General features: G+C 32.3%; 3 protein-coding genes across 5 annotated transcripts in view; 2 read left to right on the forward strand and 1 right to left on the reverse strand.

The window, feature by feature from the left end:
* The window catches only part of LOC114349326 (ATP-binding cassette sub-family C member 4-like), a 148,472-nt gene extending 146,307 nt beyond the window's left edge, over positions 1–2,165 (forward strand). Inside the window, exons 16-17 of the mRNA XM_050648982.1 lie at positions 141–556; positions 1,669–2,165. Of these exons, the coding sequence (XP_050504939.1) occupies positions 141–556; positions 1,669–1,942 (690 nt within the window). The 3' untranslated portion in view covers positions 1,943–2,165. The remainder of the gene's footprint in view (positions 1–140; positions 557–1,668) is intronic.
* Positions 2,166–9,448: 7,283 nt separating this feature from the next.
* On the reverse strand, positions 9,449–17,016 carry LOC114349327 (U7 snRNA-associated Sm-like protein LSm10). Its single transcript, XM_028299665.2, has 2 exons — positions 16,627–17,016; positions 9,449–9,680 (listed from the first exon to the last, which is right to left on the reverse strand). The coding sequence occupies exons 1-2, from the start codon at positions 16,835–16,837 to the stop codon at positions 9,469–9,471; spliced, it is 423 nt and encodes a 140-aa protein (XP_028155466.1). The 5' UTR covers positions 16,838–17,016; the 3' UTR covers positions 9,449–9,468.
* Positions 17,017–17,536: 520 nt separating this feature from the next.
* Positions 17,537–18,643, forward strand: part of LOC114349376 (protein disabled) — a 103,597-nt gene continuing 102,490 nt past the window's right edge. Inside the window, exon 1 of one of the 3 annotated variants that reach the window (XM_028299726.2) lies at positions 17,537–17,624. In XM_028299726.2, coding sequence (XP_028155527.2) covers positions 17,594–17,624 — 31 coding nt within the window. In that variant the 5' untranslated portion in view covers positions 17,537–17,593. Of the gene's footprint in view, positions 17,625–17,657; positions 18,129–18,643 lie in introns of those variants that run through there. The other 2 variants (XM_050648085.1, XM_050648087.1) reach the window with 2 other exon arrangements.

The raw sequence follows: 18,643 nt of genomic DNA on the forward strand, positions 1-18,643 counted from the left end.
ATATTGAACAGCTGAAGACAGACAATGGTTTGCAATTGTAGTAGCCAACCTCCATTGAGGAGATGGCACTTTAAGAAGAAAAATCCATAAGAATAATTTCAACATTAATCCATCACAGCAATTTATTTGGTTTGTTTTAGGTTGGAGTTGTTGGTAGAACCGGAGCAGGAAAATCGTCCTTAATTCAAGCACTATTCAGACTAGCCCCGATTGAAGGTTCGATTAAAATCGACGATATCGACACCAAAGACATTAGCCTCAATGATCTCCGTTTAAAAATCTCGATTATTCCCCAAGACCCAGTGCTATTTTCAGGAACTTTAAAATACAACTTGGACCCATTCGACGAATATTCAGACGAAGTTTTGTATAAAGCTATACGAGATGTAGAACTAAAAGATCCTGCTAATGTTATCAATCGATTGGATAATAGAGTCATGGATAGAGGTTCCAATTACAGCGTTGGACAGAGACAGTTGATTTGTTTGACAAGAGCTATTCTCAAAAATAACAAAGTTCTCATTTTGGATGAAGCTACGGCTAATGTAGATCCACAGTAAGTATAGATTCCGCTAAAATTGTTTATCTCCATCCTCTCTTGTATTCCCATGGTCGCCTATACAAGGTATATATAATATCGGTTCACAACGTTCTTCGACGTCTTCCGATTTCCAATCTGCATCTCTTTCTGTCATTCCATAAATCGTCCTCCAGTTCTCTGTCCCCGATTTCTCTATCAACTCCTCTCCAACTTCTTCTAGACCTTCCTGGTCTGAGCCTACCTTTTGGTTGCCATTCGAGGATCTGTCTTGGTATTCTATTCTCCGGCATTCTCCTTACGTGTCCGTACCAGCTGAGTTATTTCGTCCTGATGTCGTCAACCATAGTATGTGTAACCCCCATGATTTCTCGGACTCTCTTTTGTTATTCTGTCGCGTCTAGATATTCCCGCCGAATGGCGCCAGAAGTCCATTTCTGTTGCTCTAAGCATTTTCTCTGTTCTGTCTTTTAGGGGCCAAACTTCGCAACCATATGTTGCGATACTTTTTATTATAGTGTTATACAGTATGTCCCTGTAAGTTGTATCCATATGGAAAACTTTTTTATTATTAATTTTACGAAAAAAAGTGATTCTTCATAAAAAGCTCTGCATGGTCCAAATAGCAATTCCCTGATAGACGACAACCAAGAAGAGAAACTTCAAAGTTTACTAGAAAGGTTTCGCCAGACTAGACATTTAGATTACGAGAGCGGTCGTACCTATACTAATATTCAGATTCTCAGTGACATTAAGGATTACATTTAATTCATTTTATTCATTTACAATAGCTTTTGTTCGATTAGATTTCTCCTAATCTAAGTGTCTAGTCCGTTGAAATCGTTCTCGTAAACTTTCAAAAGTTTATCTTCTTGGTTGTCGTCTCTCAGGAAATTGCTGAAAATAAATTTTTTGTTATACAGTTCTAGCACAAAATCCATATTAATCAGTTACTCATTAGAAAAATTCATATTAGTAATGGTAACAAAGCAACTGGAACGTTTGGCTTACAGAATCACGAATAACTAACAAATTAAATCAGTTAGGTATAGGGAATGCTTAAGAAATAAAAAAGTACCATAAAATATCATTTCATTACAATAAATTATTAAAGTCTTATTTTGTTACAGGACCGATGCTATAATCCAAAAAACCATCAGAAGAAAGTTTTCAGATTGCACTGTGATAACCGTCGCACATAGACTTAACACAATCATGGACTCTGACAAAGTATTAGTTATGGACGCTGGACAAATATCCGAATTTGATCATCCTCATTTACTTCTTCAAAAGAAAAACGGAATTTTTTACAGTATGGTTGCTGAAACCGGTAAAACAACAGCTGAACAGCTAAGAAAAATTGCTTCAGATAGTTATCAAAAACTCCAAGCAATACCAGAGTAAAAGTAGCGAATATGTTTGCTCACTAAAGAGTTAAATGTAATTAAAATATTACAAATTTTGTTGCCATTAAGTACGTTATATTGATATATTTTTACATTAAGCTGCTTTACGATAGCCGCTAACTAAGATGCATATCTTACGTACAAAATTATCCTTTTTCAATTGTTTATACTGTAACATTTCTATGCAAAAGTGTTAAATATACTTATTTTGCGTTACCCTACTTGTTGTGTTTATTTAATAAAATGTCTTAAGAGGATCGGTACGTATTTTCGGCTGCAATGTTATTCAAATGGGGATTCATTTTTTTCGAATCCTGAGAAAACTAATAAGTATTGTTGAAAAATTTAAACGCAGAATGAAAGATTACGTTATTAGCGAGGGCCGAAAGTCCCTGAGAACTTCTATAATGTTTATTTTAATAAGTTACAAGGGTGAAAAACTAAGAGAAAATTTAGTGTGATTTTTAATTTCAAATATCTCATTCAAAATAAACTTTTTATTTATTCTAAGGGACTTTCGGCCCTCGGTAATAATTTAGTCTTTCATTCTGCGTTTAAATTTTTCAAAAATATTTATTGTTTTTTTCAGGATTCGAAAAAAATGAACACAATGCCGTGGTAATATTTTCCAAATCTATCTTTGTCTTACAACGCACTCAGCCGAATATAATATTGTCAGCATATATTGTCAGTCAGACACTGACAATCAGTGACAATTTTAAATATTTGACATTGCATCGGGAATATTTTGAGTTATTGATTAAATATTATTGATATATAGTGTATTTGATAAATAATTGATTTAAGACGTGAACTTAATAAAAAGTTATTTATTGTGTATTATTTGTGGAAGATCCAAGCAGAGAATACATCAGGATAATATATTCTGTGATCCAAGTATTTTGTTGTTAAAGATGTTCAAAATTGTAAGCGTTCCATAAGAACAATATATTATTAAAAAATCACTTTAACACTTTTCCTCTTTTCTCGATTGAGTATTAGTTTTTGTTGTACAATAAATTATTACAATCACTGAATACATAGTTAGTGAAAAAATTATCACATTTATTAACTGAATTAATAATTTGCAATTATAAAAATAACAGTTATCCAAGAGCATTCAAAAGCCATCTCTTTAAATTAATGATGACATTTTCAAGTAGAATGACATTCTAGTAATGTTTACATATCCATACCAGTCTGAATTTTACTACACGTAATTTGCCGTGTAAAGACAGAAAAAGTAAGGATACACGTAAAATATTTGCGAATTATGTACCCATAGCCTTAATAATGTACTGACTGATATTATGTAGGTATGGTTACATGACAACAGGGCCGTAACTACCATTGGGGCAACCGGGGCGGTGCCCCGGGGCCCCCGGCCAAGGGGGCCCCGCATGTACCCCTTTTTTAACGAGTTAAACGAGAAAAATAAAAATATGTATTTTAAAAGCCGATCCCAACGAAATATTTTCAAATGACACAATTTTAAACACCCCGTGCCCCGGGGCCCCCGGCCAAGGGGGCCCCGCATGTACCCCTTTTTTAACGAGTTAAACGAGAAAAATAAAAATATGTATTTTAAAAGCCGATCCCAACGAAATATTTTCAAATGACACAATTTTAAAAAGACCTTACAGGGCCTACATCTGAAAATAAAATTTTAATTTTTCACTGGAGGAATTAGTATTTTCGACTACAATGCAATTGGAACAGAACCCTTAAAAGGGGCCCCTGAGGCCTGAGCTGAGCCGGGGCTCCCGAGACTTTAACATAAAAATTTAAATTTATACTTAGGAAATTAGTTATTTCGGCGTAATAAAAGCTAACATGCCATTGGAAGAGGGGTTCGGGCTAAGCTGAAGCCCCCTAGACCTTTCGTAAAGATATAAATTGTTAGTGAGGAAATTAGTTATTTTGGTGAAATAAAAACTAAAATGCAACCGGATTAGCGGCCCCCGGTCCCAGCTACTTTGTCTTAACCAATTTAGCCCAGACCACATCTTGGTACGTGAACGGAACCACATGGTACCACATATTGAACAGAAAGGTAAGGGTAAGATGGAATGAACACATTTGAATCAGCCCTACCAGTACCACAGCATAATAAATCTAACAGCAGTGACGGTATTCGGCTTCAAGAGTGTCACTGCTGAAGGTACCGGATATCGTTTTCTAATATCCTCGTCATATAGGATTCTACTTTAATTAGAGATGTATACAATTACTTCCCGACGGTCTCCTTATTTTTGACATTTTCCTATCTATGTCAATTTTTCTTCCACTTTTTCCATATCGAATCTTACCGCGTTCTTGAATTTTTCTTCCACCTTTTCAATTTGTTGTATCTTCTCAGCAATCTGATTCACCTCTTCCTGCATTTTCTCTAAATAAACCTTCATATCTTTATATTTTTCTATTCGGTTTTGAAGTTTCAAGAAATTTTCTTTTTATTGTATTTATCTCATTTTGTTTTACTATCTGTTCATTTTGTTGTTTTTCTTTTAATTTTTTTAAAGCGAATAAAAATAAGGTGATTTCAAAATGTTTTTGTGTTGGTCAACTAAAACAGCAATATGTAGGTTCAAGAAACTTCAGTCATAGAATCCATTAAAATGCTTTTTCAAGGTGTTAAATATCAAACATTTTTCCGGACCCCGCCTTCCGCTGGGGGGTAAACCAGGCAGGGGGCCCCCAGATCACCTTTGCCCCGGGGCCCCTAACAACGTAGTTACGGCCCTGCATGACAAATGTGCCATTCTCAACAAAACTGAAGAGAGATTCAATTATTGCACTAAAGATGTGTGAAAAAGGAGGACAGTATATGAAGCGGAAATAATGATATAAGGTAAAGTTGCTAAACACAACTCATCTGTCATTATACCAGATAGAATGACAAAAAAGGTGTCGGATGAAAGCTTATAACCCAAAGGTGGTATTAAAGGTGAGAAATTTGATTTCGAATTTCCAGTTTTAATGTTGCAACACCAAAGCACTGTTTTAAAGTCGCCGAAATAGTACACGCGATATATTATTTGACGCGACTTCTATTCTATTATTCTATTCTATTCTATTATTCTACTCTATTATTTTACTCTATTAGTTTACTCTTTCATCCTTAGCAAGACGACAACAAATATATAGGTACTTACTCCATTCAGATAGAATGACAAATGAGGTTACGAATGAGTGATTATATGGTTCTTTTCATGAGCATTTTTCAGTGCGTCACAGTTTTTCGATTTCTCTCTAACGCATTAAATTGTATGTGACAGAAAAAACGCACGTCGCTGATTACATTTCGTGGGTGACATTTATAACATTTAATCTAGTTGTCAATAGATGGCGCTAATAATATAATGTTAAATAATATTATCTTATTCTATATAAAAAAATTTAATCTGTACAATTTATAAGACTATACAAATCAAAGAAAATACCATTTTATAAATGCAATAAACAAAATTGATTTGTTTTTATACCAAATTGCAAATAAAATGTGAGAACTGTCAGATTTAACTAAAATGTCATGTTAGAATAAATGTCATAAGTGTGTATTTATCACGGACTAACCTTTTTTTCTATCATTTGTGACGCACTGAAAAATGCTCATAATAAGAACCATACGCTCTGAGCTTCACTGATTTTTTAAAGATTTTGCTAATCATTTTAACGTTCTATTAATAAAATATTAATTTCTTACTTCGGATACTTTCACAATAATTATCGTGTACATGGCGCTTAGATTAATTTATAATTACATATTACGAAATATTAAAAAACTTAAATTCAGCATTTAAAACGTAAGTATATTTAAGGAAAAAATATACACCACAGCTTTGACCAACTAATATTATTTCCTATTAATGTTTTTAATTTCAATGTTTTAAATTAATCACTTTGACATTTATGTCAAATTTCCAGTAAAAGCTTACAGACTTGTCACTACTGGCGCTCGCGAATTTTTAATTATCCCCTCTACCTACGAGCTCATAGCATATAACCCAAAGATGTTAATAGAGGTGAGAAATTTGACCTCCGACTTCCGGTTTCAGAGTTGTAATCGGAGGTACTGTTCTAAAGTCGCCGAAATAGTAGTGATATATTACTCGACGCGCCTTAGCAATGCGAGGTATATGCTATTGTATGCTTAGTAATGCTATTGTACGCCTTAAATGATATTTGCGTGCCAAATATAAAATAAATATACAGTGTGGTCAAAAAGTTATAAACCAATTAAGAAAATGGCAAAATCGATAAAACACCCAGTATCTTTGTTATTAATGGAGTAAGACCCATTAAGTATGGTATTTTTGAGACCGCCTAAGTATCCTCTTTCTACAGTTAACGTATGTTACTTTACCAATGAAACACCCTGTATAGGTCAAGGTCTTATTTTAAATAAAGTGTGTCTACATCTAAGTCTTTGGTCTGGTACATTAAAATTTATAAATGAAAGAATCGTAGGAGAATCTATGATTTGATAAATTATATTAAATATGAAAATGATTTGGGCATTTCTACGTCTTTCGCTCAATAACACAGTGTCAAACAAAAAGCATTCTCTGCAAGTTATAGGAAACCTTAAAAGGATAAATCCCAAATTTCTTTAGATATAAAGACCTTAAAAATTTCTTCTGAATCCTCTCTATCATATCACTATGTGATATGGTGGATGGACTCCATATGACCATATGGTACAACAATATTCGAGTTTTGACCTCACATATGTGCATTAAAAAGCTTAACTGTAGTGTCACAATAAAATTCTTTACTGGATCTTAGGATAAAGCCTAACTGTCTATAACAATCATTAGTTAGTTTGATAATGTGCTAGTGAATATCACCCCTAGATAGATCTCTGATTTTTGTTAACCTTTCAAGTTTTACTTCGTTAATAAAATAATCTGTTCTTATCATTTCCCGCTTTCTAGAAAAAGTCAATAGTTTACATTTTGATTCATTTAAGTTCAAATCATTATTTTTACAGAATGTGGATATACCTTGAATATCTTGTAAATTAATACAGTCATGTTCGTTTTTTATTGTAAGAAATAATTTCAAATCGTCTGCAAATAGAAGAAACTTGGCAAATTTTATATAATCGGTGATGTCATTTATGAACATAACAAAAAGTAAAGGCCCAAGGATGGAACCTTGCGGTACACCTGACCCGGTTATAAAACTGTCTGAGTAGTAGTTCCCAAATTTGACTACATTAGTACGGTTGGTAAGGTAAGATTCAAAGAATTTTATAAGTTTGTCAGAAAGTGCATATGACCTCAGTTTTTTTAATAGTACTGAATGATTTACTCTATCAAAGGCTTTTGCTAAATCAGTAAATATAACATCAACTTGAGAATTATATATGGATGAAGCAATATAGTCACTGAAAATGCACAGATTTGTTTGAGTTGATTTTTTGTTTATGAAACCATGTTGTTCTTCCATTAAAGTTTTTGAAACATGAGTATACAGTCTATTGTACATATTTTTTTCCAAGATTTTTGAAAGAGAAGGCAATACTGTTAGAGGACGATGATTTGATATTAAACTCGTATTTCCAGATTTGTGGATAGGAGTTATTCTACTTGCCTTAAGCGCATCCGGAAACGTGCTTGTCTCTAAACATAAATATCATTTGTAGGGGATGTAACAGGACTTCTGAATACGCCTTAAACAGGTAAGAAGGAATCCCATCCACACCTATAGCTGCACTACCTTTTAAAGACTTATTTGCAATATTGATTTCTTCTAGAGTTATACAATCAACACATAATTGTTTAACTCCATATTCCTTGTAGGAGTCTATTATTGGATTAGTGTTAGAATATATAGATTTAAAATAACGTGCAAAAGCATTTGCTATATTACTTTCAGATTCGTAACATTCATCTTCATGTTTATATTTATATATGCAAGTGTTGAATTCGATCTTTTCCCTTTCAGGTACTGCCAAAACTTTTTAGGACTATTATTTATATTACCTTCAATATTTTGAATATATCCCTATAACATTTTTTAATAAGTTTTTTAACATCTTTCCCTTTCCTAACTTCATAAAAATTTTGTAAATATGTGTCATCTTTTTGTTTTCTTAAAAAATTTATTTTTTAATTTAATTTTTTTAATCAATTCTTTTGAATACCAAAAAGGATATTTCGTTGATTGGCTTACCTTCTTATGTGGAATACATTGATCTAGTATATGATAAAGAGTACTATAAAGTTGATTGACACATATTTCTGGATTATTTGAATTTGAATTGACGCATTCTTGCCAATTAGTGTTGTATATCAGATAATGCAGTTGAATATACAGTGGGTAATCATATTATTAGAGCCACCTAAAAACTTCAATGTTTTAGAGGAATGGTATACAGGGTGAGTCATGAGGAACTGTAGATACTCCTACCTTGTATAGAGGCTCCTATGGGAATAACAAATGACCATTAAAAAGTGTCTACTCCCATTGTTTTTTAATATGCAGGGCGAGTTTCGCATTTTGAAAGAAAATTTGTATTCGTCATCATTTTTGAATGGTCAGATTGATGTGTCTCTTATTTTGGTCAATCGTTACACTATTACCACCTAATCAACTGATTTATTCAAACTAGAAAAAAATCAGGTCCGTCTTTAAAAAATTAGTTCGTTTGGGTCTATAAGAGGTACGAGTATGTACAGTTCCTCATGACTCATCCTGTATAATTGAGCTGTATCATATATTAATTAATTTGTTTCCATTTGGCTGTCTTGTTACACTTTATGAAAGTGCAATAAATAGTCTGACAATAGTGGCAACATGCATGTGTAGCAATGCGTGACTCAGATGCCATTGCTTGTCAGTGCTGCCCAGCCTAGCTTGCAACTCGTGTGCCTATTATTTTGTATTCTTGGTGTTTAGAGTTATAATAAACTTTGTGAGTTTCCATTGCTCTCTAGTGATATTCTGACAGTCCTATGCTATATTTTGTGAATTTAGTAAAAATTGTGCGTTCGTTACAGTAGTTGTACCAGAACATCATGGGAAATCCAAAGACATAAAAACAAGCAGAAATAAAAACTTTAATATTCAATACTAATCACTCCAACAGAAACATAGCATCCATTTCTAATGTTTCAAAGGCAATGTGGACCATATAAAGAAAAAAACGTACATACCATTATTAAACAAAAGTAAAATTTTCTGAGGTGGCTCTAATAATATGATCATCCACTGTAGTTACCTTTTTTGAAATTATATGTTGGTGGTGCAAAGTTTGTGTCATTTACAATAGTTTGATTTGGCGTTTTGAAACTAATGTCAATTTCTAAAGGAGGATGATAACGATCAATATTCACAATATTCTGACTCGATAACATTTGTTTCAGTTAAATTTGTTAAAATTAAATCTAACGTAGAATTCAGATGATTTTTAACATTATTAATTAAGTATAAATCATATTCATTGATTAGTGATTCAATAATTTTACCTTTGGGTGACAATAAAAAGGCACAACAATAATAATTGATAAGGCTTTATTACTTAGTTTTACCAAGAGACCTCACAGTTTCTTGTTGGTATTTTAATGCTCTAAATTGTTTGAAAGTTATTTTTCTTTTATCCGGCTTAACCCTTCTCATTCCACTAATATTTTCTTGAATCAACTCCATACAATTCAGTTCTTTCGGAATATGTACATACCTGATATTCCGATGTCGGACAAAAAATTGTTCAAAGCAATATTCGTTACCTAAAAAAAAATGATCTGTCAAATTCATTGTCTACGCGATATTGTGTATAAATTAATTTCAAATTTAATTTTGTAGCAGAAAAAAATAATTATATAAAAAAAGATTAAAAAAAGAAATTACAAATTTAAAAAAATTGAACGCACTCGTGGGAGTGCCAAAAGAAATGAAAACTTCTTATAGTAAATGCTTACGAGCTCAATGCTTTTTCCCCATCCAAAAAGAAGTGCTGTGCCTATATCATACACGCGATGCGTATGCCCTATGCCATTTATGTATACAAACACATAATTTATATACGTACAAAATGTATTTCAGCGAAGTGATGACGGTCGCAAATTCAATACTTTTCCCCATCCAAGAAGTGCACAACGTCCCTAAAGAAATTTTAAATTCAAAAAATTATTTCGTCAAAACGATGAAGTTCCCTAATTTAATATTTTCCCCATCCAAAAAGTGGACAACATCCCTCAAGGAGTTTTCACTTCAAATATTTATTTCATCGAAGCGATGATGGTCGCTAATTTAATACTTTTTCTCATCGAAAAAGTGCACAACGTCCCTTAAGAAATTTTCAATTCAAAAACTTATTTCGTCGAAGCGATGGCGGTCGCTAATTTAATACTTTCTCCCTATCCAAAAAGTGCACAACGTCCCACAAGAAGTGTTCACTTCAAATATTTATTTCGTCGAAGCGATGATGGTCGCGATGACGGTCGCTAATTTAATACTTTTTCCCATCCCAAAAGTGCACAACGTCTCTAAAGAAATTTTCAATTTAAAAATTTATTTCGTCTAAGCGATGACGGTCGCTAATTTAACTCTTTTTCCCCATCCAAAATGTGAACAACATCCCTCAAGAAGTTTTCACTTCAAATATTATTTATTTCGTCGAAGCGATGATGGTCGCGATGACGGTCGCTTATTTAATACTTTTCCCATCCAAAAAGTGTACAACGTCCCTCAAGAAGTTTTCACTTCAAATATTTATTTCATTAAAGTGATGATGGTCGCGATGACGGTCGCTAATTTAATACTTTTTTCCCATCCAAAACGTGCACAACGTCCCTAAAGAAATTTTCTATTCAAAAATTTATTTCGTCGAAGCGATGACGGTCGCTAATTTAATACTTTTTCCCTATCCAAAAAGTGCACAATGTCCCTCAAGAAGTTTTCACTTCAAATATTTATTTCGTCGAAGCGATGATGGTCGCTAATTTAATAATTTTTCCCATCCAAAAAGTGCACAACGTCCCTAAATAAATTTTCAATTCAAAAATTTATTTTCGTCTAAGCGATGACGGTCGCTAATTTAACTCTTTTTCCTCATCCAAAATGTGCACAATGTCCCTAAAGAAATTTTCAATTCAAAAATTTATTTCTTCGAAGCGATGACGGTCGCTAATTTAATACTTTTTCCCTATCCAAAAAGTGCACAACGTCCCTCAAGAAGTTTTCACTTCAAATATTTATTTCGTCCAAGCGATGATGGTCGCTAATTTAATATTTTCCCCATCCAAAAAGTGCACAACGTCCCTCAAGAAGTTTTCACTTCAAATATTTATTTCCTCAAAGCGATGATGGTCGCGATGACGGTCGCTAATTTAATACTTTTTCCCATCCAAAAAGTGCACAACGTCCCTAAAGAAATTTTCAATTCAAAAATTTATTTCGTCTAAGCGATGACGGTCGCTAATTTAACTCTTTTTCCCCATCCAAAATGTGCACAACGTCCCTAAAGAAATTTTCAGTTCAAAAATTTATTTCGTCTAAGCGATGACGGTCGCTAATTTAACTCTTTCCCCATCCAAAATGTGCATAACGTCCCTAAAGAAATTTTCAATTCAAAAATTTATTTCTTCGAAGCGATGACGGTCGCTAATTTAATACTTTTCCCTATCCAAAAAGTGCACAACGTCCTTCAAGAAGTTTTCACTTCAAATATTAATTTCGTCCAAGCGATGATGGTCGCGATGACGGTCGCTAATTTAATATTTTCCCCATCCAAAATGTGCACAATGTCCCTCAAGAAGTTTTCACTTCAAATAATTATTTCGTCGAAGCGATGATGGTCGCGATGACGGTCGCTAAGTTAATACTTTTCCCATCCAAGAAGTGCACAACGTCCCTCAAGAAGTTTTCACTTCAAATATTTATTTCGTCAAAGCTATGATGGTTGTGATGACGGTCGCTAATTTAATACTTTTTCCCATCCAAAAAGTGCACAACGTCCCTAAAGAAATTTTCAATTCAAAAATGTATTTCGTCGAAGCGATGACGATCGCTAATTTAATAATTTTACGCCATCCAAACAGTGCACAACGTCCCCTAAAGAAGTTTTTACTTCAAAAATGTTGATGAAAAAACAAAAGATGTAGATCTTTGAAACACACTCAGTGATCAAAAGATCCACAGGTACTGGTTTAACAACCACTCGTACGAAATCAAACAAATGAAATAGAGAATGTGGAAAAATTCCCTTACGAATAACTCACACATCCAGTGTGAGTTATTCGTAAGGGAATTTTTCCACATTCTCTATTTCATTTGTTTGATTTCAAAAATGTATTTCGTCGAAGCGATGACGGTCGCAAATTTAATATTTTTTTTCATCCAAAAAGTGCACAACGTCCCTAAAGAAGTTTGTAATTCAAATATTTATTTCGTCGAAGAGATGACGGTCGCTAATTTATTACTTTTTCCGGTCCAAGAAGTACACAACGTCCCTAAAGAAGTTTTCACTTCAAAAATTTATTTTGCCGAAGCGATGACCGTCTCTAATTCAATACTGTTTCCCCATCTAAAAAGTGCACAACGTCCCCAAAAGAAGTTTTCACTTCAAAAATTTATTTCGTCGAAGCGATGACGGTCGTGATGACGGTCGCTAATTTAATAATTTTACCCCATCCAAAAAGTGCACAACGTCACTCAAGAAGTTTTTACTTAAAAAAATTATTTGTTCGAAGCGATGACGGTCGCAATGACTGTCGCTAATTCAATACTTTTTTCCCATCTAAAAAGTGCACAACGTCCCTAAAGAAATTTTCACTTCAAAAATGTATTTCGTCGAAGCGATGACGGTCGCTAATTTAATATTTTTTCCCCATCCAAAAAGTGCACAACGTCCCTCAAGAAGTTCTCATTTCAAAAATTTATTTCTTCGAAGCGATAACGGTCGCGATGGCGGCCGCAAATTTAATACATTTTCCCATCCAAAAAGTGCACAATGTACCTAAAGAAGTTTTCACTTCAAGAAATATACGTACAAAATTTATTTCATCGAAGAGATGACGGTCGCGAAATAAATCCGTTTTCCCCATCCAAAAATAGGTTTTACATTTATTTTATATATAAATACTTCTATACCATTTTTGTATACATATACATAATATAGATACGTACAAAATTTATTTCGCTGAAGAGATGACGGTCGCGATGACGGTCGCGTAATAAATCCTTTTTTCCCATTGTAAAATAGGTTTTACATTTATTTTAAATTTACATACTTCTATACAATTTATATATACATACAAATAATATATAGCATAATGGATGACGGTCGCAATGACGGTCGCGATGACGGTCGCGATAACGTTCGCCAATTCAATGCTTTTTCCCCTATCCAAAAATCGCACAACGTCCCTAAAGAAGTTTTCACTTCAAAAATAATAATAAAAAGAAGAAAAAAAAATAATTAGTATAGTTTTATTTATTAACATAGTAAGTACAAATAATTGTTATTTGTAAGTTTTATTTGTTATTATTCTTTATTTATAAGTGTATACTGTACAATTTTGTATGAATGAATACTAATTTTATATGTATTTACGTGGCTAAAGGTTCTAAACAAAAGCGAGAAAACAAACAAAAAAAAAATTAAATTTAGAAATGCTTAAAAAAAATTTTAAAAACAACCACACTGCGTGTCAGAGCCATAAACTTAAACCTGTTGGTCGATTTAAGTGATTTTTTAATATGTTATAGCTTTATTCTTTAACAATTTAAGAAGATTTAGACCGGTTGAGTATTTGGTGTGAGAATAATATTTTGCATTTAAATTTTGCTAAATGCTGTTATATAAGCTTTTTTAGAAGTAATAAAAAATATGATACTTCTTACACAATTAATGAAAATGAATTGTCTTATGTTAAAACAATAAAAGACTTAGGAGTCACATTTGATGAGCAGTTGCGTTTTGTGCAACATATAAATAATGTAACAGTAAATGCATTAAAATCTTTTGGCTTTATCATTCGCAACTGTCTGAGACTATCTGTATGGGCTTTAAGAACGGTATATTATGCTTTGGTTGTATCTAAAGTGGAATATGCATCTATTGTATGGTCTCCACAATACCAAGCTCATTCTACTACGTTGGAGAGATTGCAGAATAAATGTTTGAGATATTTTGCATACAAATTAAACATACGCATTACTAATCATGATTATACCTATATTTTAAAAACACTCAACATGAATTTATTAAAAACTCGACGAGATAACTCTGATTTGGTATTTGTGTTTAAATTAATAAATGGTTTAATTTGTTGTTCTGAACTTCTCCAGTCTATTAATTTCTATGTTCCCTCCAGAAGTCTCAGACATGTCGATTTGTTTTATATACCTTTTCATCGAACAAACTATGGTATGCATTCGCCCATTAAGCGAACACTAAAAATTATACACGAGAATAACTTGGAAATGTTTGGTGTCTCCTTGGCTGCTTTTAAGAATCGGATTAAAAGAGCTTGACAGGTACTTTTTTGTTTATTTTAACTGATTTGTGTAATAGATGTAATATGTGTAATGGATAACTATTAATATTTCGTTTTTGTTTAATGTGTAATTAAGATTTATTTTACTCTAGTCAGAGATTGATTTTATACTGTATGTTTTGTAATGGGGGTAATCCCGTATATAAATAAATAAATAAATAAATATCGCTGTAATAATATTGTTACTTAACGGGTAAATTTTCATTATATACTCTGCCGTGCTTAGCCAAAACGCCGTATCTGCAGAGACATCACATTCGAGTAAAATCGATTTTAGTTTAAGAATTTGTATACATTTATACAGGATACGGCATAAGAAAATGTTTTAATGTGTTTTGGCTTAACTTACGTCATTTTTAGTAAGCAAATAAGATAGATATGCACATTTGGGTTAGAAAGAAGTAAAAATTTAATTTTTTCAGATTTTTGCAGATACAGCCTTTTCGCTAAGCACGGCAGTACTGGGTGGACCAATCAAACTGTTTTTTTCTCAAAGTTCGCAACACCCTGTGGAATATTTTAGCATTTATAAAATACTGAAGTTAAAACTTAACTATAGCCTCAGGTTTTCTTAACATTCTGTTTTTTGATTCATTCGCTTATGTTGGATAATAAAAAAGTTAGGTAGTTTAACAACTAGCCATGTTCTTCATCAGTACAGGCTGTTTCTAAATAAATGCGACAAACTTTAAGGGGTAATTCTGCATGAAAAAATAATGACTGTTTGCTTTATAAACATATGTCCGCAAATGCTTCGTTTCCAAGATATGGGATGTTGAATTTTTTCTTACAAAGTCATGATGTATTTATTGCTCTAAAACTGGTCGAGATATGCAAATGAAATTTGGCAGGTTCTAAGAGATAGTTATTGCGCATTTTTTGACATGCAATTAAGAATTTTATATTCTCCATTGGCGCGCATACGGTCATATTACCTCAGGTAAAAAGAAATCAGTAAAAAACTAGTTGCTTAAAAGATTCCCTAGCTCTGCGTTCTTGGTGTTTGTCTAGAATCTAGAACTTAAATAGCCGGCATAAAATAGGATATAAATTACAAACAAATCGCATTTCGTGTTCGTAGAATGAAAAGTGAGAAGTATAGCAAGGAATGAAATACGTCCTAATATAGAATATCGCTCAACGAAGCATATGTATTTGAGATATACAGTGGAACCTCGATTATCCGTCTCTCCATTAACCGTCACCTCTGTTAACCGTCAGGGTACATACAGGAGTTGTATTGACTAAATAAGCAAAAATTTTAATGTAAAAAAAATAAAAAAAAAGTTAATTTGATTTGTGATGAGGACACAAATGGCCATTGCTGACAGATAAAGAAATCGTTGAAATGGCAACAAAGGCAGACCAAACAGATTCAGAAGCTGACAGAGGCTTGGAATTTGACTGTAGATATGTTGATGAACCTTTTTATAACTGACAAAGATTTGCGTAAATAATCTAGAGAAGCTGCATCGCACATGCAATAATTCATCGAGTGGTATTCTCAACAAGAAGAAGCCAATAAAGTAGATTGCATGATCTCATGCCGATTAAGAAATTCAGCCGTCGCAAAATGTGAAGCAACAAGAAAACAAAGATTTCAGAATATTTTAAATTTATTCGATTGTACGAACACAAATCCCTCTTATATTGTCAAACAAAACATACAAATGAAATTTCAGAGTTGTACTATGAATTTTTAATTTTTTAATGTTCTGTTAACCGTCTTTTCAATTATCCATCATACCCTTGGTCCGGTGCCCTGACGGATAATCGAGGTTCTACTGTACTGTAATATATCGAACACATAAAAATATACATTATGGTTCCATGTATGCAGGCCCACTCATTACTATAGTGAGCGATATTTCTGCAATATAATATGAGATATGATATAATATTATAGTAAAGCTCCCCATGCGTTACACTTGTTACAGGCTTAAATTCTAGTGTACCGACATAGTATATTATATCCCTGTGGGTACAATAGAATTTAACTGAAAATCAACTATTTTATATACACACAAACGATAAACAGAATGTTACATAGGGCACCCCGAAATATACCGTGTAGCGACATAGTATATTATATCGCTGTGGGTATAATGGAATTTAACTGAAAATCGACCATTTTATATAAATATGTACATACAAACGATAAACAGAACTTTACCTAGGGCATCCCGAAATATTACATCATCCATATCAATATTCATAAATCCATCAACTCTTGAGATTCTTCCTGCAATACTGCTCTCGTTTCTTAAATCTATTACTGTATATTCACCTTCTAAAGCTTTAATGAGGCCTGTTAAATAGTTATGATAAAAAAATAGTTCTTTTTTGGTGCTAGCTCTAGTATTCAAATGTATGGGTTCGGTCATATTTCAATATTTTATGAGCTATATGTTTATAATTAATAATTAAAGTTAAATTTCAGTACTTTTATTTTTATGCTTTACAAAAAATGTTTATTTACTATTATTTAACTACTATTTAACATTATAACAATAGTAACAAAAAACGACAAAAAACAAAACAAAAACAACACATCAGATCTAACCTATCTTAATGAACGTCAATAACCATAGACATAATAAGGATAGACAGGGCATACTCAGCAAAATAGCGTAACGCGTGAGCAGTCGATTGGTGATCATCGATCTCTTTTAACCAAGCGATCCCGTGCACATGACAGACAAAGATGGCTAGACCACTCAAATTGAATATTGACCAATGACGTCCTTGATCTCGGCGTTATCGATGCACAGGGTGACCCATATCTTACCTAGTCTATCTTTATTATGTCTATGCTAAAAACTGAAGGAACACGGGTCTTCTTTTTTTCTAGGCCTCTCCAGAGGTAATATTTGATCTAGTTTTTTAAAGTGCATAATACAATAAAATTTGATTCAAAATTATATACTTTAATGGATTTAAATAGATGAAAATATATAAAATATGATTATATGTTTAATTATTTAGAATTCATATTTTTTATAGAATATTTAAATGTATATTTTCCAAATTGTTGGTAGTACTGTTATTTATTTATTTACATTTTGAAATGTCATTATTTCCGAAAACCTAAAAATAATTTTGAACATTTCTAAAAATACTAAAGTAACAATTGTTTAAGTATGAATGGAGAAATGATTGATTCAGAAAACGGTATTGTACACAACATTTTTCCTATTTATTTATTAAGAAGCCAATCAAAAGCTTCTTAGATTGTAGTTTACACAATAGTTTAATTAAAAAAGTTCTGATATATTTCAGTAAATACTCTTATTTGTATAAATTACAGGCGAAATTGTATTTAATTTTGAATCGATAAAGTTAACTGTCCTCTGAGCATGCTCCAGGGTTTGCAAACTTAACATCCCTATGCTACACCCCTGAGTGTGGGTAGATCAATGGATTATTTCAATCAATATGAAGATTGTGCAATTTAGTACTATGCGATATAAACTAAAAATAATTTACAATAGTGGAAATTAAAACAAGTTGAAGAAAGCAAGTAAAAGAGGATGAACACTATGGAAAGTCAATTAGATGTGATAACTTGTGATTTGTGGATACCAGCTGGTCAAATCAGTTTTTTAATTTATTATAAGTAGCTCGTTTTTTGTTAAAAAATGCAAACTTTAAGAAAAAAGACAAGTCCTTTAAAATGTAAGTACATTTCATCTGAAAAAGTGACACTCACAGACTGACCATTGAGTGGATATTTCTGCATGAAATTGTTGAATACATACAACTTCAACTATTTTGCAAATGCCTCTTAAATATAATATTGTTCTCCATCACACCTACTGCATATTCACTTTTTTATCTGCTCTGCTTTAATAAAATACTCGACATTCTCCTATTCGAGATCATCTTATATTACTAATGTCAATTATGTAAATATTACATTGTCTTTATTAGTCATTATAAAATAGAGCCAAATATAAAGTTATAAAAAAATTATGCATTACATATTTTTTTGGAGTCTCTAGATATGTGAAAACTGGTGAAATGAGTGATTTAAATAATATAATACAAGGTTTATAAAGAATAATCTATAAACGATAATTTTAAATGAATAATCTATGAACAAAAATTTGACAAAATCGTAACATAGAATCACAAAAGAAACATTAAATAGCATTTACAAAAATCAATACATCCATCAGAAAAATCTTCAA

The sequence above is a fragment of the Diabrotica virgifera genome, chromosome 4 (assembly GCF_917563875.1).
Source record: "Diabrotica virgifera virgifera chromosome 4, PGI_DIABVI_V3a".
NCBI lineage: Eukaryota > Metazoa > Arthropoda > Insecta > Coleoptera > Chrysomelidae > Diabrotica > Diabrotica virgifera.